Consider the following 20,064-nt stretch of genomic DNA (forward strand, 5'->3'; position numbering starts at 1 on the left):
TGTGTGGATGTGGCAGACTGGAGGCAGATGGTGGGCTGGGGAGCGTAGAAGCACCGCAGGAGCAAGGAGGGATGCTGTGGAGCTAGCGGGGAGACCCTCGTCTTCCAAATCCCTTGGCTGGGAATATTCTTCACAGCCAGGGCTTGGCTCTGCCAGCGGCCTCCTCCTAGGGGAGCTTCTGGTACCTTACCACCTTTTCTTAACAAAGCAGGACCCAGGGCTTTATGGGGAGCCCCAGCAGGGTTGAGACAGGCCACAGCAGGTCCTGCAGGTCCCCCTGGGCTGCTGCTGTGGCACAGCCAATGGGCAGTGCCTGTCCTGAGGGCTCTCCACGGTGCCAGCAGCCCTCCCAAATGTGCCGGCTCCTCCTGGGGACACAGGCACAGCAGAGGCAGCCCCACAGACCCTCCCCAGCCCGCTCCTCTCCGCTCTCTCCTCCAGACTACTTTGATTTTGATGACGACCAGAGTGAACTTGTTCCTGGATTTAGAAAGCAACAATGAACCATGGGGTACCCCAGGAAAGCAGCGGCAGGGATCTTCCTGCCACAGTGACCCCTGAGCTCGATGGGGCATCCCTGCAGTGGGGCAGGGGAGCTGAATGGGACAGGGCAGGGCACCGGCCCCACTGCACAGAGACCATGGGGCAGGAGAGCCATGTCGGGGAGTGCCAATCTGGGGCTCACCCCAAATTCTGGAGAAAGAGCTGGGGCTGCATTGGGCTCTCCAGCATAGAAAAGTGTGGCTTGAACCTGCCCGAGGGGAGACTGAGCTGAGCTCTTAGGCAGAAGCTCTTCCCTGTGAGGGTGCTGAGGCGCTGGCACAGGGTGCCCAGAGAAGCTGTGGCTGCCCCATCCCTGGCAGTGCTCAAACCAGCGATACCCAGGGCCATGTGACCCTAAGGCAGTGTATGAAGGTGATGAACCAGCAGCAGGCAGGCGGGGAACCTCATCCTTTTGTTCCCCTTTCACCTGCAGAGCTGGGTCCCAAAAGGTCTCCCACCCCCAGCTGGGTACCCCAGTGGGTGCAGCATATGCCCCCTCCAGTACCCATTTTGAACCCTTACCCGGGAAACAGGAGCCAGGAGCAGGAAGCCACACCGCTGGCCACCGTCAGCCCTCATCCTTGCCTGCCTGCCTGCCTGCCTGGGGCCATAGGGTGCCCGGCACCCACATGGAAGCAATTTAAGGTGTCAGACAAGGTGGCTCAGCCATATTTATTGGGAATGGTTGTGGAGGGATAAAAATATTTCCACTAGCTCTATAAGAATTTATAAGCCTACACTCTGCTTGTCCTTTAATAAATGCCTCTATGACCATCATGCGAAGGTAGGTACTTGTGTAAGAAAATAGCAAGATTAAAAAAGGAAAGTGCTAATAGACCCTGTGGGGCCCTGGCCAAGGGGTCCCTGCCCAAGGAGGTCAAGGGACCCTCCAGTGGCACAGGGACATGGGTGGCGCATGCCGGATGCTGCCTCAGCACCCTGCAGCATCCAGTCTGAGCCTTGACCAGACACAGCCCCCCTCAGCCAAGCTGCCTGGGTGCAAACCCCACGCCCTGGGGTGAACCCACCCAGGGCACCCCAGCAATCCCACTGCTCGCGGTTCTGCCTCTGCTCTGCAACCTCACCATCCCCTTTCATCTTTCCCTGTGCCCGCGGGGGTGAGCAGAAGGCTGGCAGGGAGGGTTCAGGTCCATCTCCACAGTCACTGGCCAGGGCTCACACTGAGGCCCCAGAGCGGTGCTTTGCCAGAGAGCAGTGCAGATACAGACATCCTGGGGGGAACACAGGGACAAGACACAGGGCTCTGCAGGGCAGCACCACTGGTGAGGACATCCTGGGGGGACACGGGCACGTGACATTAGTACTCTGTGGGACAGCAACAGAGATGGGGACACCCTGTGGGGTGACACACTGCAGTGCTCTGCAGGGCAGCAACACAGATGGGGACACACAGCAGTGATTTCCTGGAGAGCAATGTAAATGGGGACATCCTTGGGGGACACAGTGATGCTCTGCCGGGAAGCAGCTGGGACAGGGCCATCCTAAGGCCACACAGGGGCACCGCAGACAAAGAGGTGGCACCAGGGGCTGAAACACCCGTGAGGGACGATGCTGTTGCTGCACGTCAGGAGGCACCACCAGGACAGTCATTATTGCTTTAGAGGGCAAACATCAGAGGGGGCCAGGCTGGGGACCTGGCCTCTGGTTTAGGGTTCTAGGAACTTTCTCTGGGGACTGTGATTCCCCAGTGCTCTCCATCCATGGCCCTTTCCAACACCGAGGAATACGGGGGCCTCCCAAGGGGCAGTGCTTGGAGGGGACGAGGTCCCTGCCAAGGCCATGGGGCTGGACACTGCTGAGGTTCATTTGTCCTTGCACCAGTGCTGGATGGGAGGCAGCCAAGGGCGTCTGAGTGCCAGGACAGTGGCTGCCCCTTTACCCCCTTGGTCACCTGCAGTCCTCAGGAAGTGCTGACCCCCTGCTCCAGCCAAAGCCAGGGGGAAGCAGCCCCGTCCTCCCCTCAGCATGGCAGCTGAGTCAACCCCATCCACCTCCTCTTCTCTGGAGCCTGGGCCAAGCTTAGCATAAAGGCTGTAAGCAGAGAGGCTGGAGGTGACACAGGGGCAAGGGACAGACATAACAGGAGGAGCGGGTGTCTCTCCCCAGAGCTGTGGGGGAAACAGGGAAAGCCAAAGCTCGGGAGACAAAGTTGTCCCCAGCCTGAGGCACGGTGAGCAGCAATCTGGGGACCTCCAGACTGCGTTCACTGTCCCCTCACTGTCCCCATGGGATGGGTGCTGGTTGGTTGGATAAGGCAACACCACAGCAGCTTAAGGTGGCAGATGCAGTCAGCGTTGTACTGCGTTTTGCAGCAGGGTCAGGGTAGGATGGAGGGTGATGCAAATATTTCTGATCTGGGGCACGAGGAGGAGGAGGAGGAGGAAGGAGGAGTTAGTGTGAGTCCTTCATCTGCTTCTGGATCTTCTGGAGCATCTCCTGCATGCGCCGCAGCTGGAAGGGAGCAGAGAAGGGATCGCTGGGTGGCGCTGGATCCCCCCCCCCCCACGCCAGCTCCCGTGCAAAAAGCAGATTGGGGATCGTCAAGAACTGGGGCAGGGGGGAAGGGAGGAGAAAGGGGGAGCCCTTTGATGCTCCTCCTTCACCTCCTCATCCTGGCCTGAGGAGCAGCAACTGCTGGGTTGCTGCAGAAAGGGTGGCCCCTCGCAGCTCTGCCATCAGTGGGGATAGGGACATGGAGTGATCAGAGGGCTCAGTCCTACCCCACACTCACCTCCTCGTCCTTCTCCCGAATGAGCTTCTCCGTCTCTGCATCTGGCACCGAGGGGATGACAGGTATGGGGAAATCTGTCCCGCTCTCCCGTGTCAGCTTGCTGCAGGCAGAGAAAGGAGGTAAGGATGCTGCCACACGGACATTCCACCATAGGTGCTGCAACCACGGAGATCCCAAATGTTTCGGTACCCAGTACTCACGTACACAGACCCTGAGCTCCCAGCCAGCCTCACACTGGGTCATTTTCCAGGCAGGAGCAATAGGAGCAGTTCCAGGCATTCCCCCCAACCCTAAGCATTACCCTGACCTGCCATGCACCAGTTTAGGGGGCACCACCAGAGCAGTGGGTGCCAGGGGCCACTTAAGGCATGGATCTTTCTCCATGCTCTCCCAGTCTGGGAAGGCTCCTGCTGGGTGTTCAAGCTGGGGTCAGACTCTCCTTACCTAGTATTTCCTCTGCTGCTTTTAAAGTATCTTCAACTTGGCATCTCCCTTCTCTCCCACAGCCTCAGCCCTGCCCCAGGATGGGCTCCCATGGCACCCCACTGCCCAGCCAGCCCCAGGCATGCTCAAAACCCCTTTTCCCAAGCATCAGCTCCCATCAGCCCATCACTGCTGGAGGAAGTTGTTGGCATCCACCTGGGACCACCCCACTGCGCAGGACTGCAGCCAGCACCATCTATAGCTTCTCCCGTGTTACCAGCAATGGGGAGGGACCAGCTGTCTCAGATGAATCCCTGTGGATGGCACGTGCTGCTGCAGCGGGTGACAACAGGGGTGGGACACCGTTGTAGCGGCTGGCAGGGATCACGCATGCCACCACATGCCACTGCCACGTGCCACTGCTGGTGCAAGGCGGTGATGGACACAGCGGACGTTGCTGGGTGAGTGGGCAACCCCAGCCCTGCAAGGACCTGTTGTGCTGAGAGGAATGTGCCAGCGTGTCCACAGCAAGGGAGGGGGCTTGGCCATGGTTTGAGCTGCTTTGGAAGTCACTGCCTGTTGTCACGGCTCCTCTCCATGGGGGCACCCAGCAGAGCACATCAAGCTCCTTCTGTCCCTGGCAGCAAGGCAAGGCTTGACCTGGACACTGACAATGGGACAAGTAGCTTCACCAGCCCAGGGCAGACTGTCTACCACTGCCTCCTGTACCCCAAAACCACACCCCCACAGGAGGTTAGTACAATGGGGTACCTGCCCTGCAGCCCTTCCCTCGGACAGCATTTGGCTGGGAAAAGCTAGGTGCCACCAGACAGTAAAACATCCTCCCAACCCCACCTTGCCTGGGTGAGACAGAGCAATGCCACCAGCACACAGAGTCCTCCCAGCACCACCGGGGGTGCTGGCACCCCAGGGGCAATTGGTGCGGGCGGCAGGTGGGTGGCCATAGGGCTGCGTTATCCCGAGAGCTGCCTGGCCCTTGCATGGGCACAGAAGGACCAAGACAGCGTTGGGTACCAGCAAGTACTTTATATAGAGGCCAGAGGGATGGACATGGGGGAGGGCAGCAGGGGCCCAGCGTGGCTCAGTCAGCAGAGCAGTCAGCGCAGCACAGCCTCAGTGCTGAGGGATGCTGCCTTCTCCGGCGGCACATATGGAGAGACCATAGAGGCACCTGCAGCCACCACCAGCCTCCCACTGCCAGCACCGCTGCTTCAGCCCCCCACAACCCACAGAGCCTCCACTTGCTCCCACACTGCTCCAGCCCCACAAAGCAGGGTCCCTCGTGGGACCCTCCAGCCAAGGGATAGCTAAAGAGGGTGCAAATGACATGAACCCAGCACCAGCTGTTTGCCTGGCTCTTCAGGAGTGGGATGCAGGGTCCCCCTCCCTGCTGAAGCAAGCCCCAAGACACAACCAGCCACAGGGGACTTAGGTTCCCCTTTGCTGCTGGAGGATCCCCCCAGCCCTGGAGGGTGTGTAGGGTCCCCCCACCACTGCCATAGCATTCCCCCCCAAGCCAGCCCTATGGGTTTCCCCTCACTACTGAAGCATCCCCCTAAGATAGACCCAGCCTTAAGGGACACAAGGTCTCACTGCCAGAGCATCCTCCCCCAGCCAGACCCAGACAAGTGGCACAGGAAGGGTCCCCCAACACACTGGGGTTCCCCACAATGCCGACTGGCTTTCTTACCCAGCCTTCCATGCTGCCCAGCGTGGACCCACACAAAACCCCAACCCACCAAGATCACCACTTGCAATGGGCTAGGGTCACCCCAAAGACAGGAGATGCCACCCCCACCCCCAAGCCTGTCATCCCACTCCTGATCCCTTACTTGCGGTTCCTCTCCTTCACTACCATGCGGGTCATACTCTGGATGCACTGCCTGCGGTAATTCTCATAGTGGATGTCCTGCGTCACATCCTTGAGGTCCTGCATGTGGGTCCTCACCAGCATTGTCCGCAGCTTCACGAAATCAGAGTGGGATGGGTTCTCCACTGCAGGGGAGCCCGAGGTCAGGGGCCACAGCCAGTGCCCCACATTCCCCCAAAGGCCCCGGGACTGAGCAATGTGGAGATGGGGCATGCCATGTCCCCATCCCCAGTGGGACACTGGGGACACAGCTCAGCGTTACCTTCCACAATGCCCCAGGGGTAGAGGCGCCCGCGGATGTGCCGGCCTTTGGCTTCCACCACCATGTTGCTGCCGATGACAGCAAAGGGAATGCTCTCCTGCAGGAGGATGGCAGGGGTTAGCAGCCCACAACCCTCCGCACGCTTCTCGGCGGTATCCAGAACCCATTTGCTAAGATATCCCAGAGCCCTGGCTGCAGAGAGCCCCGGGTGGGGTGGCAAGAGTTGCAACAATGGGTTTCTCCACCCCAGCCCCATCCCACCAAGCTGCAGGTGCCACATGTGGGGTCTTGGTGATGCATCCCGATAGTGCAACATGTACCAACCCCATCATGTGGGGGCACTGGAGAGCTTGCGTTGCCCCAGAGAGTGCTAAGGGTATCCCAGGTTGACATCTCCTCCTGGCCTTGGGGCTCTGCCCCTCCAAGAATGGAGCTGGTGGAACCAGACCCACCTTCAGTGCCTGGTCCTGCAGCTTGAATTCCTCATCCTCATCTGAGTCACACTCGGGGAACTGGTAGAGTTGGATGCCATAGTGGTCAATGTCCTCACGGATCTGGAGGCAGACAGCCCTGCTGAGGGCAAGGCTCTGGCCCTCGGAAACGGTGTGAGAAGCACCACTAGTGTTCCCCAAGCAAATATAAGACCCTGTTCCACCCAAACCCTTCCAGCCTGCAGCTGAGCACCAAGGAGATGTGTCCTTGATGGCCATATGGGCAACAGAGTCCTCTACAATGCTGTGAGCATGAAGGATCCTCCATGTCAACATCTGGGCAGGAGACTGAGAAAGACCCCAGCTGAGTGGAGTGGGGCCACCAGCCCCAGTGCAGCCTCTTCCCCAGGGACCTGTTGGGCTGACCTCCCCTCACCTTGTTCTTCATGCGCTGCACCTCTGTCGGAGTCAGGGTGTCAGCCTTGGCCAGCACAGGCACAATGTTCACCCGCTGGTGCAGGGCTCTCATGAACTCCACATCCAGGGGTCGGAGCCTGTGGGGGAGAATCAAGTAAGCACAATTCCACCAAGTCCCTTCCCGAGCACCCCTACCTCATCTGTGTGGGCAGGGCCTGCTTGTACCCATGGCCATAGGGCGAGATGAAGTAGATGCAGCAGTGGACACGATTGTCCTGGATGTTCTTCCTGTTGAGGCCGCTTTCATCACGGAAATACTGCTCAAACTGCTGGTCAATGTAGTCAGCCACCGGCTTCCAGCTGTGGGGACATGGAGGTGACTGTGGGATCTTCAGGGTTCCCTGAACCCCCCAGCTCAATGCATCCCATGGCTCAAACATCGCAGCCTGGTGACCCTTGGGCATCCCACCTTCAGAGGCAATCCCTGGGAAGACCCTCCACAGCACGTACCACTCAGTGTTGTTAACGGCATCACCAAACCCTGGTGTGTCCACAATGGTCAGGCGCAGCTTGACACCCTTCTCCTCAATGTCCACCATGTGCTTGATGATCTCCACTGTCTGTGTGATGCGCTCTGCAGCAGCAGGAGACACATGAGCAGTGGTGGTGGGGAGGGCACCTCAGGTGAGAGGCAATGGGGGTGGTGCAGGGAGATGCTGCAGCCCCTCAGGTGTCACCCCTAACCCTGCAAGGCTGGGATGGCTTTGCAGGATCAGCCTGTATTTGCATCGGGGTACATAGCCAAGATTTGATGGGCCATGCCATGGCCCCTGGCCTCCATATGAATGCGTACCCATCCCATGGTGGCTGTGCCATCCCTTGACACCCCAGTTCCAGAAGCAGAGGAGACTGCTGGGTCCAGGAATCACTGTGGGAGCATTTTTAGATCCCTGGAACCCCTGTGCATGACCCCACAGCTCCAGGACCGCGCATAGCATTGGAACAGGCCGTCCAGGGCAGTGGTGGAGTCACTGTCCCTGGATGTATTTAAAAGATGTGTAAATGGGCTCCCAACACAAGAGGCATGTGGAGCTGCTGGTGCAAGGTCAGAGGAGGCCACAGAGATGCTGAAAGGGCTGGAGCAGCTCTGCTCTGGAGCCAGGCTGAGAGAGCTGGGCTGGGGCAGCCTGGAGAAGAGAAGGCTCCTGAAGGGGAGACCTTAGAGCAGCTCCAGTGCCTAAAGGGGCTGCAGGAAACCTGGAGAGGGGCTTGGGACAAGGGCCTGTAGGGACAGACCAAGGGGAATGGCTTGAACCTGCCCGAGGGGAGACTGAGCTGAGCTCTTAGGCAGAAGCTCTTCCCTGTGAGGGTGCTGAGGCGCTGGCACAGGGTGCCCAGAGAAGCTGTGGCTGCCCCATCCCTGGCAGTGCTCAAGGCCAGGTTGGACACAGGGGCTTGGAGCAAGCTGCTGCAGTGGAAGGGGTCCCTGCCCGTGGCAGGGGTTGGAGCTGGATAAGATTTTAAGATCCCTTCCAAACCAAAGCAGTCTGATTCTATGATCCTATGGTTCTGTGTGGCATTTAGGGGACATGGTTTAGGGGTCGACTTGGCAGTGCTGGGTTAATGGTTGGACTCGATCTTAACAGTCTTTTCCAAACTGAGAGATTCTATGATTCTATGCCTCTCTACCCCCAGGACCCTTCCATGTCGCTGCGTCCCCAAGGGTGTTGCTGTTGCATTTTGTAGCCACATGCATTTTGGTTTTCACTCCAAGCAATGGAAACAAATCAAACAAATCGAACCCCTGTGGATTTGGGCAAGTTTGGGCGATTTTACGTCAAACACTGGCTGCAGCTGAAATGGTCCCGTGCCCTGGACCCAGACTGTCCCCAGCTCCTGGATTTACTGCAGTTCCAGCCAGTCCATAGAAGCTGGTGCTTGTTTCCCCAGTGCAGACAAAGCCTCTGTAGGGGTGCCTGTGCCAGGCAGGGGGGTCCCCGCTGCCATGGAGCCATCCCCAGCATCAATGGGCAGCTGGCAGCGCACTGCAGGCAGCATTGGAGACCTCGAGGAGCCCCGCTGGGCAGGGGGAGGGGCTGCAGCCCCCCTAGGAGTGGCACAGGGCTCTGCCACCCCCCCCCAAGACACCCAAAATACCCCATCCCTGGGACTGTTCCCATCCTCACCTTCAGCATTTAGCAGCTTGCGGTCTCTGTACATGTCCATCAGGAAGAGGCTGTTGATTAGGGTGGACTTGCCCAGCCCAGATTCCCCTGGGAAAGGGGGACAAGGGTAAGGGGGGCCAGCCGGTATGCTCCCACACTCCCTCCCACCCACTCCATGGCTTTTGGGATGCAGAGCAGGGTCAGCTTTAAGGCTTGGACACCCCCTGCCCCCCATACCTGCCACCATGAGGGTGAAGTCAAAGCCTTTCTTCACTGACTTCCTATGAACCTGATTGGGCAGTGTGGCAAAGCCCACGTACTCCTTGTCATCCTGCAGGCAGAGGGGAAGTGGTACAGGGGATACCACCATCCTACCCCTTCTTCCCCACCCCAGCAGGACACCCCCTTCCTCCTGTCCCCCCAGAAGGCCCCCCAGGGTTGGAGCACCGTGGGATGAGGCCATGCCTGCCCAAACCCTTTGGCTGTGAAGAGCGAGGTTGTCCTCTGCTGTGACTCCTGCAACCCTTTGTCCCCCCCACCGCACTGGCACGTCCTGCACCTCAGAGGAGTCATAGGGGTCGAGCTGCCCCCAAGGGCTCCGGGGCCGGTTGGGGCTCGGGGGTGCGGGAGCTGCGATGTGCTGCTGGACATCCAGGGGCTGAGATCCGGAGGAGAGCCTGGCATCCCTCTTGTCGATGTCAGGGGGGAGCCTGCCCATGCCGCAGAGGGGATGGCTGGGCTCCTGCCAGCTCTCCGACAGCTCCACCTTCCTGGGGCTGTCAACCGGTGGGCAATCCTGCAGGAGCTGGCTCAGCTCAGCCTCTTCAGAGTCCTCCTTCAGGAAACGCTTTATCTGTGGACCAAGAGAGCAAGTGACACTGGGGTGGCATTGCCAGCCCAAGGTGGCATCACCCAGCTTGGCAACATGAGCCCCTAGGCTGCAGCAGCCATACACATGCACCTAAGAAGGAAAGGGATAGGAGGAGAATGGGGACATGGCCACCACCCTGGGGACAGCCATGGGGATGGCAGTGAGGACAGCTGTGCTCCCATGCACTCGGGTGCTTACAGCTTGTGGCACCAGGACAGCAGCCGGCTCCTGGCAGTCCTGGGAACAGGGATCGGGACATTTCCCCTGAGCACCCTGCTGCTCCTTGGTGTTTTCTGGGGTAACCAGGGCCCCTGCACACCCCATGGCCTGCCGGGAGGAAAGGGAGGAGGAAGAGACACCAAGAAGAGATGAACAGTGGTGGCTGAGGAACTGTCAGTGGGGCCGCACCCAGGGGGGAGGCAGATGGCAGGCAGGGGTCTGCCTGTGCCCCCTGCCTGCCCACTCAGTACAGGTAATGGCACAAGGGGCTCCCGTCCCTGAATCCCAGGAGACAGCCGGGGCAGGGGGCCTGACCCACAGCTGTCACCAAGCCCACGTTCAAAAGGGTCGGGACAGCACAACCTGTTGGGCAAAGGGACTTCGAAACAGCACTGTTCTCAGGCTAAAGTCAAAACCACAGCACTGCACCAGCTACTAAGGAGGAAAAAAATGACTGCTACTGCTGAACCCAGGACACCCACTCAGGCTGTGTCCTTGCATGCACCAGGACCGCAACATCCCCTTGACCCAGCTCTGCCCATGCTGCAGCTGGTGCCAGCAGCAAAGCCAGGCAGGGGCTGGGCACAGCGGTGCCCGAGCTGATGGCCCCAGGAGTTGGTGGGGCTGGGACAAGGGACAGGGATGCGGGGACTAGAACAGCTCCACATCCTGTTTGTAAGTGCTGGCGGGAGGAGACACGTCTAGCAGCAGCTCCTGTGGGAACAAGCCCTCCTGCCAGTAGGCAACAGGGTCCCCAACAACCCACCACAGCAACTGCCAGGAAACCCTAGCCTCATGAGCAGGGAGAACCTCAAATGGGGAGCACACAGAGTCAGGGTGGGGGGCACAACGCTGCAAGCTCACGCCCAGGGGCCAGTGCCCCACCAGTCAGCACCTCAAAGTAAGAGCCCTCCATGGGGACACGTCCTCTCCTGTTCCATGTCCCCGCTCCATTGGTGGGGCGGGCAGCAGTGCCTGCGGCAAGGCAAGATGCACTGAATTACTGGGCTGGAAACAAGGTCAGGGCACTGCAGGGGCTGTGTGCTCACGTGCCTGCCCTCCTCCTCCCCCCCACGGTGCACCCACCAGCACAGAGGCCATGAGGACAGGCTTGCGGGGCAATCGGTGCCTCTATACCCTCCTCTCCCTCAGCAGGTTGATAGTGGCAGTGGGACTCTGTGATCACAGCATCCTCTTTCTCACTGACCTTGACCTAGGGGGCTCAGCACCAGCCCCCACCACAGCACAGCCCAGCCACGGGCCACACAGCGATGGCAGATAATGCCACCATCACCACCAAGCACTCCCAGCTCTCCTGTTGCTCAGTCCCTCAGTGCTCCAGCCCTTTGGGGCTGTTCCTTGTCCCTCACCCCCAGAGAAACCGATGACCTCGGCAATGCTGTGGCATGGACAGCATTTGCACCACATCCTCGGGGGTCCTGCAGCAAGTGCATCCCCCAGGAAGGCTGTCCCAGGAAGCTGTGCTGTGGCACCTTCCCATAATTCTGGGTGCTCTGGGTCCCCCATCCCCATGTGCCCCCTCTTGCTCCTCTGGGGGAGACACTGACTCCGTACCTCTTGCCCAGGCTGCAGCTCTGGGCAGGTGGCCATGGCAGAGCTGGTGTCACCCGTGTCCAGGAGAGGATGCTAAGTGGCACCAGCTGCACAGAGGGGTGGGGAGTAGCATTAGCATAACTCCACCCTGGGCAGGCACCACGGCTGGGGCGTCCACAGCGCCCAGGCACAGCCCCTGTGGGGCGGGACCAGAGAGGGGGTCAAAGGAGGGGAGAGGGAGCCCCAGGTCACAGCCAAGTCCAGCTTCTGCCAAGTTGTCAAGAGGTCAAGGACCAGCAAAGCATCACTAGCCAAGGAGATGGCAAGGGAAGTCCTTCACCATGACCATTATCATCACCACCAGCAGCCCCCCTGGGCAGAGCTTGGCTGCAGCCCAGGGGGATGTTCAGCCCATGGAAACACCTCCATCCTAGGACAAAAACCTTCTTCATCCCAGTGCATGCCAGTCCTCTCCTGCTTCCTACCCTAGAGCCACCCCAGCAGGGCTCCACAGCCTCTCTGATGGGAGAAACCCAGTTTTCCATGAAACAGTCTTTCAAAGCAAAACACTTTTGTGCCTCACAATCAAAGCTTCCCTGCACAGCTCCATGTTGTTGTTTTGGCTGGGCATGATGGGTCTGGCTGGGAAGGGCCCAGCTCTGGTCTGGGAGAAGCAAGGATGATGCCCACCCCAGGATATCTGGCAGAAGCTCCAGCAGTCCTGCCTTGGCCACCCCAGCTCATCTTTAGGGAGGCAAAGGGTTAACAGTGCCTCAAGAGGAGCTTCGGGTGGCAGCAGAGTCCCCAGCTCTTGATGTCAGGGGTCACCAGGAATGGTAATTCACCTTGATGTATGTCAAAATGAATCAGAGCAGCTCAGGCACAGAACTGTGGCTGCTCAGCTGTGGAAGGGCTGCATTTGCCTGGAAAGGACTGGAGAGTACTGAAGCATCGGCTGGTGCTGGGACAGGCAAGATGAACCACAGGCCTACCAGGCAGAGAGTGGGGCTTGAATCCTTCTGTGTCCATCCCCAGCATCCCTAGGTCCCAGCCAAGCTCCTCACCCCAGCGCTAGGTCTCCCCTCACCCAGCTTTGAGGCTACTCAACACCAGCAATGGAGACCATGCTGTTCCCACCAGCCTCAGCTGTCCCTGTTGCAGCCTAGTCCCAGGGGAGCAAGGCCACCATTCCCAGCTGACCCTGCACCTCCCTAAGGAGCTTCCCCAAGGCCTTGCAGCCCCTTTCCCCACCCATCACCGTCTGCAGCACCCCACCACAATCCCACCAGCCTGGCCAGGCTCTGCACCCCATCACCAGTGCCCCTCCAATTCCCCCTGCCTGGTGTAGCACAGCTCTCCTACAATACCCGCCATTCTCCAACCATCCCACTCCATGCTCCCGGCAGGAGCGGGGATTTACCACAGCGGGAGGCTGGGGCTGTGCTGGTGCCCCCATAAGCAGATTATGCACCTGGCTGCATGCACACTGACACTCAGCTGTCACGGGCCCAGCAGCTCCAGCAAGGTGACACACACGCTGCCTTGTCACACTGCATCACAACTTCCCACACAGTGCCAGCCCCAGGGCTGTGGCAGAGGCAGCAAGGGACAGCAGAAGTCTGAACTAGGAAGGCCACTGGCTCCCCTTTAACATCTTTCTGCCTGGCACCACATTCCCATGGGATGGGTTTTCCCAGCCTGTTTCTACAGGAAAAGGAAGGGAACATCACAGAGAGGGGCTGCTCTTGTAGTTAGGCTGGCTGAGGCATCCTGAAACCCACTTAAAGGTGACATCCTTGACAAGAGGGCTGGAACTACCTGGTCTTTAAGTTCCCTTCCAATCCAAATCATTCTGTGATTCTGTCTAGATGTGCCATCCACAATACAGTGTGGCTCTACTGTAGTGTAACGGCTGGGCAAACCAAGCACAAACACCCTGTCCCAAAGGAACAAACTCCATATGGGGCAAGGGCACAGTAGCCCCCACCAAAGCCCAGCTCTGCCAGGATCAGCCTGGGGAGCCCACCTCTTCCCCAGGGCTGTTCCTGCTCCAACCTGCCCCCAGATACATGGGATGCTCATACCAACATGCTACAATCAGAGTTTCTTACCCACAGCTCTCCCCTCCCACCACATCAAAAGCATCCCAATTGGGAAACTGAGTCTGCCAACAGCTTTAAGAGGAGCAGGGTGCTGGGCACCCAATGAATGCAGGGCCAGGCAGCGGTGCAGGTCCTCAGGCCAGGCAGGGTGGCAGCACCAAGCAGGCAAGCATGTGGGACAAGAGCCTTCCCAACACATCCCTCTGCACAGCAGCTCCAGACCCATTCCTGGAGGGAATCCTCCAGCTTGAAAGACCCCTGAGCTCTTGCACAGGGGCCCTGATATGGAACAACGTACAGTGGCTTTTCACAGCTGGGAAGTGACAGCAGGGCCTGCCTGTGCTGGAAACAGGGTCACATGGGAACAGGCACTTCTGCACTTCTCTGGATAACCTGTGGACTGCTTTGGGGACAGAAGGTTGCAGCACTGGTGTCAGGGGCACCAGTCATTCTGCATGTACCCACACCCATCTCCAGCCCCAGCTAACCCCACGTGAATGGAGAAGGGAGCTCAGCTCCCCTCTCAAACCTGGCTGTGGCTGTTGTCCTCCCCCAGCAGATGGTTCCAAGCCCATGTCTGTCTGTCCTCAAAGCCACGGTTTGGAGCCTTTTGGGAAGGTGCTCAAGGGAGCCAGTTGCGACACAAAACATGCCAGCAGCCACCCTCCTATCTGGTTTCACTGCATCCTGCTCCACTCCAGAGGAATGTGCCTGTCCCACTCCCACAGCAGCTGCTGGGGAAGGATGGCCAGGATGGTCCCCAACAAGGGCAACTGTCCCAGTAGCCACAACCCCGGTGCCATGTGAACCACAGCCACAACATGCCATCACCATTCACCCTGGGCATGACCAACGCCTCAAGGTCCCTGTGAGGATGTGGCCCCAGCAAGCAGCTCCTGGGGACCTGCCACAATCGAGGCAGGACAAGTGATGCTCCTGCCAAGGGGGGAAGGCTGGCGGCAGCTCTGGACCTTGCAGGTACCTGCAGAAACGGCTCCAAAGTGCAGTTGGGCTGCTGGTGTGTGACAGTCCTCACAGCAGGGCCGGTCCAGCCTGGCACCACGGGTGGGACCGCAGGCTGGGGACCTGGCAAAGGTACGGCTGTGTGACCGCTGCTGAGCTCGGAGCCACCACCTCTACTCAGGGACACTCACCGGTCTCGGGGGCATTTGCAGGTGCCCTTTCCGGGAGGGGATGGGGGGCCGCGCGTGGCGATGCCACGGTGAGGGACGCTGTCAGTGCGGTATCAGTTCCCCCTTCATCTTTTCCCGTGGCCGGTTGCGGGCAGGTGCTGCCTCGCCAACGCACGGACACCACCCCCCCTCTCCGCTCATCTGCGGCACCGGCGGCCCCGGCCCGCTCCGCGCACGCCGCACCGTCACCTTCACAGAGGGCACCGGGATGCGGGAGCGGGCCCAGCTCCCCGGTGCGGTGCGGTACCGGGCAACCTGGCTTGGCTTGGCTTGGCTTGGCCTGGTCTGGCCTGCCCCCCCCCCGCCGCCGCCGCCATCCGGCCTTACCATGGTTGCGGAGCCGGGCACCGTCCCGGAGCGGCGGCTGCCGAGCGGCCGGGCCCCGCCGCCGGGATTAGCAGAAATAGAAACCGGCGGGGGCGGGGCGGGGCGGGGCGGGGCGGGGAGCGCGGCACCACCGGCACCGGGCACTGCCTGGCGGGTGTGACGTGCTGGGACAGGGCAGCCGCACCGCGGCACCGGCACCAGGGCCTTGGTGCAGAGCTCTGGGTACCGGGATGTGCAGCAGGGACAGGGCATTGGAGACAGGGCATTGGCACCGGGTACCTGCACCTGGGACTGGGCATTGGCACTGGGTACCAGGACCTGCACCAGGTACTGGGCACAGGCCACCAGCACGGTGCACTGTGCACTAGGGGCAGGGTCCTGGTAGAGGTACAAGGCTTCATCTCCTGGCGTTGGCCACCCTTGTACCCAGTGCAGCAGGGAGTGACTCCCAGGCAGTGAGCAGCAGCACAGTGGGTACCAGGAGGCACCAGATGCTGCATGCCAGCCACGGGAATACGCAGAGCACTGGGTACCCTTTAACATAGTTGAGTACTGGGAACAGTGTGCCAGGCACTGGGCACCAAGCAATCACACTGGCAGTGCACCTCACATACTGGGTACCAGGGACCAGGCCCTGCACTGGGCATGAGGCATCAGATCCTAGCCTTCCCCTGTGGTCTCCCTGCAAAATACCAGCCTTCTGACCCTTTCCCAGGGCTGATGTCGGGCAATTCTGCCAGTGGCCCTGCCTTGACTTGGCTGCAATCGGCTGGCAGGCTGGAAACCTGGCAGAGGGAACCCCACAGGCTGTCACCCTGCCCCCATCCCTATCCCATGCCAGGGATTTCAGCCTCTTCCGGGATGCCCTGGCCCCAGGCCCATGCTTTCACAAGCAATGAGTGCCAGTGGCAAGTGGCTGTAGCCCCTTGTTCCCAGCAAGGGCAGGAGAGGACGCTGGCACAGTGGCTGGGGCAACATGGGGTGCTTGTGTTCCTGGCCATGAAAGGGGCTGGGGGAGTAATGGCCAGTGGCGGATGTTCCTATGGTGTGTAGCTGGCAGAGGCTTAGCCATCCCCAAATTTCAGCCTCCTGTTTCAGCTGCCCACCAGGGCTGTCCTCATCCCCCCCATCACACCTCATGCTGGGGAGGTGACAAGGCCACAAGCACTCCCAGAGCATTCCTCTCATGGGCAGCTCTTCCTGCCTCAGTTTCCTTACACCTAAAACAAATCTGGTGGTAACTTCCCAGCAGGAAAACCCAAATCTAAGTTTCCCACCAAGGCTGGGTGGCTCCACAGGGACCATCTCAGTGTGGTCCCCAACTTTGTCACTGCCCAGGGCCTTGCTCCCTGCCCTGCTACGGGGTCAGGGTGCTGCCAGATGGTTTTGTGTCCCCTTCATTCCCATAAACAACCAGTGCAGGATTAGCAAGCACAATATGGGGAAGTCCCAGTGGCCACCCAGACCCCATCCATCTGGGGTGGCCAGGCAGCAAGCCAGGGGCAGGCAGGGGAGGGTGGTTGCTTTCATCTCCAGTCACCACAGAGAGCACTTTCCTCCAGGATTATTAGGGATTACAGGCTCAGGTGCTCAGCCCCATCTTTCCTTGCCCTTCAAGAGTAGCGCTGAGCCCCGCTGGGCAGGCTGAGCACCGCTGTGATAAGCTGTGGGCGTTCTCAGGCATGCCAGCAGCAAAACATGGAGCTGCCACCAGCCTGCTCCAGTAGCACAGTCACTTTGAGGCTGGCAAGCTGCAACCCAGGCTTTAGAGCATTAAAAGCTGAAGGGATGAGCTGTGAAGTGGGAGGGGGGAATGCAAGGGGCTGCATTGGGATGACACGAGGGGAGCAGTGATGACACTGAAGGAGGCTGGTGCTGCTTGAGAGGTCCCAAGGTCCCTGAGGCACCCCAGTCTCCCTCACCCTGGCTGGCAGCAATGTTAGCAGGTCCCAGCACAGCATGGACAGGCCGGAAAGCCACCATGTTCCACTACCAAGGACCAGAGCTCTATAATTACCATTGGAGGCTGAGTTATTTTGGGAAGCCACTATGTTGCTGCCAAAGCTGTTATTCCTCCAAACCAAAACAAGATGGAAAGAACCCAGCCCAGGATGCTGCATCTGGGTGGGGGAAGTTTAACCCCTTGCCTCCTTGCTGCCCGCAGTGGGAGGGCTGCCTGCACCCCCAGCCTGCAGCCGGCATCACCCCAGCATCAAGGTGGTCCTTGCGGCGTTGCTTGCACCAGGGGAGCTTCAAAGGGGAGGTTCAGTAAGGGAAGATTTGGTGTTGTAGAGGTTGCAGAGTGTCTGCCAGACATGGGATGGGGCTGGGGGTCAGTCCTGTCCTCGGCTGCTGGCGGGTTCAGAGGCCACATGTTTGGATACTTTTCTGCATCAGTGTGAGAAACTGTTTATTTTTAGCTATTTCAGTTGCAGTGGGCCCAGTTTTGGGGCCTTCCCAGTGCAGTGGCTGGGCCAAGGAATGCCAGCCAGAGGGGAGCACCTCACTGCTGCTCCACATACATGTCCCAGGAAGAAAGCCCTGAAGGGTCCATCACAAAAGTCACCCCAAAGCAACACAGAGGTGACAGGCAGGCAGGGAGGTGGCACTTCCCAGTCTCCGGAGCAGCCAAACAGCCCCTAAGCTGGAGATTAATTCAAGTTTTCATAGAGAGAATGAGACACATCCTGCATGCTCACAGTGCCCCCCAAGTTCTGCTCCATCCCTCTTGAGCATGGGGTCAAGGTGGGCAGAGGGGCTGTTCTCAAGAAGCACCCCAAAAACCTGGGCTTTAACTCCTGCTTTTTATCTTCTTTCCCTTGATCAGATCCTTACAGGCTGCTCATGTCTGGGTTGGGCCCTGTGCTTGACCCCTTCAGGGCAGCAAACAGCCCCCAAACTCATGTGTTGGAGTCTCCCAAATCCTAAATCCACTCACCAGGGTCTCCCAGCAACCCCAAACCCATGTGCCAGGGTCTCCCTATCCTTGTGCTGGATCTCTGCAGGCAGCTCTGGTCCCTGATGAGGATACGGGAGGTCTGGGGACTGTGAGGGGCCACAGCCTCCATGTCTGGTGGGTGCCAGCCCCTAAGAGGCGGGATAGTGGCACATCACTGGGGACAGAGTCACAGTCATCCAAATGGACAAGCCCAGGTGGTCCCACCCTAAGCCCTCACAGGCCCCCTGCCTGTGTCCACCAACCCCCCCCGGCTGAGCTGCCCCACATCTCATTGCATGTCACCAGCTCCCCCCAAACCACTTACAAAGGATTCACCAGCCCATGCTGCCCATCTTCAGTGCCAAGCCTGGAGACCTGGTGGAACTGGGGAATTAGAAGCTTCCCAGTGTCTCCCTGAGCTCTCACCACACATCCCCAGCGCATTGCTTACCATCTTCTCTGAAGCCTCTCTGGGAAAGGGTTGCACTGGAGCCGGAGGAGGAGAGCAGCAGAAGAAAGAATTATCGGAAGAAAGAAGTTTTCCTATTAGAAGCTCAGGTTTCTCAGGGACCCCGCTAAGCCTTGGCTGTTCCCTGTCGGATCCCTGCTGGCAGGCAGCTGCTGTCAACCAGGGAGGGACCCCGCAGCACCGGTGCCCACCCTGACAAGATGTGGGGAGAAGCTGTGTTTTTCCTCCCACCCGCTCCCCCAAACGTAACGATGCAGATGAAGACAAACCCAGAGGCCGGTGGCTCATCCTCATCATCGTGGCCACAGCGAGATGTCTTGGTCTGGGTCTTGTGCATGCCCGCTGCCACAGGGCTGCTGCAGGAGATCTCCCGTGGAAGCGTGGTTAGCAGACAAAGGTCATGTTCCCTTGACTAAGGGACCAGTTCTGTAACGATGGACATAAGAAGCAATCTCAGCTGTTTGGTCTTAGCCAGACTCTGAGGCTTGTACGGGAGTTACCCAGGCTGCAAGGCCTAACCTTAGGTTACTAAGGGTCAGCTACGTGCAGTAGAGCAAAGAGTCTTAGTAAGTTGTAAAGCAAAGAGACTTGGTAAGTCGCTCAAGGTTAGCAGGATGTAGGAGCAGGATAAGTGAAGTTGCAAGAAGCACAATAAAAGTAGCAAATGTAACAGAAAGCAGAATTTTCCCGCTCGCTTCTAATCTTCCACAAATGTGTGTATGCAGCAGTTTAACACTATATATACCCTGGACCTCAGATGAATAAACGGATCACTTTATCAATCATATTGATTGTGCTGTGTTCCCTCCGCATCGCGGCGACATAAAGTCTCCGACAAATTGGTGCCCGAACAGGGACCAACACCAGACTGAGACCAAGGAGAGACGACGAAACCCAGGTACCCGTGGAGGCTGGGGTCGACGCGAGCGGAGCGGGGAAGCCTCGGAAAAGCAGTGTCTGGAGGGTCAAAGGCACCGATCTTGCTGGACAAGAGTACTGAGTCGCCTCGAGGACCTGGAGGAGAGGAGCCGGTTCACCGGTAGAGGAGCCTCTGCCTTCGCCGCCCGCTAATTTGGCTGTCTGTGGGGTAAGCTGCATTGGCGCCATAGCTGTGTAACTCGTGAAGAATATAAAAAGCTAGCTAGCTAAACAGCGCTGTGAAAATACAAAGAGCTCTGTAAAACTGTGAAAAATAATCAAAGCTGTGTAATTGTGAAAAATATAAAAATGGATATGGAAAGACAGGCAGCCTATGATTTATTTAAGAGCTTCCTAGAGAAGCGAGGTATAGGGAAAGAAATAGACTTAGGGAAAGAACTTACCGCCCTCCTTGATTATGGCAAGGGTGTAGGGTGTTTTCAAGATCCACATAAGGTGTTTGAATTAGATGAGTGGAGAAGGTTTGGTGAAATACTTTGGGAACAGGTCATAGATGACAATAATAAGCAGGCACGGAAATTGGCAAAGAATTGAAAATGTGTTATACAATGCGTGCAGAAATATGCTG

At 58.7% G+C, this 20,064-nt stretch overlaps 1 protein-coding gene across 5 annotated transcripts; it reads right to left on the bottom strand.

Annotated features, from left to right (window-relative positions):
• Positions 1-2,834: 2,834 nt before the first annotated feature.
• SEPTIN4 (septin 4) lies at positions 2,835-18,607 on the bottom strand. 5 transcript variants are annotated; one of them, XM_061375706.1, is made up of 12 exons: positions 18,540-18,607; positions 9,444-9,737; positions 9,122-9,215; positions 8,906-8,992; positions 7,230-7,353; positions 6,945-7,079; positions 6,739-6,856; positions 6,324-6,425; positions 5,872-5,968; positions 5,572-5,734; positions 3,296-3,395; positions 2,835-3,015 (listed from the first exon to the last, which is right to left on the bottom strand). In XM_061375706.1, the coding sequence occupies exons 1-12, from the start codon at positions 18,540-18,542 to the stop codon at positions 2,956-2,958; spliced, it is 1,377 nt and encodes a 458-aa protein (XP_061231690.1). In that variant the 5' UTR covers positions 18,543-18,607; the 3' UTR covers positions 2,835-2,955. The 5 variants fall into 5 exon arrangements, with proteins under 5 accessions (XP_061231690.1, XP_061231689.1, XP_061231688.1 ...); XM_061375705.1 differs by lacking the exon at positions 18,540-18,607 and adding an exon at positions 15,151-15,262; XM_061375704.1 differs by lacking the exon at positions 18,540-18,607 and adding an exon at positions 14,469-14,609.
• Between the last annotated feature and the right edge of the window lie 1,457 nt (positions 18,608-20,064).

This window comes from Neopsephotus bourkii, unplaced genomic scaffold (genome assembly GCF_033783945.1).
Source record: "Neopsephotus bourkii isolate Nb327-2 ecotype Australia unplaced genomic scaffold, CSIRO-AGI_Nbou_v1 NB_1675, whole genome shotgun sequence".
NCBI lineage: Eukaryota > Metazoa > Chordata > Aves > Psittaciformes > Psittacidae > Neopsephotus > Neopsephotus bourkii.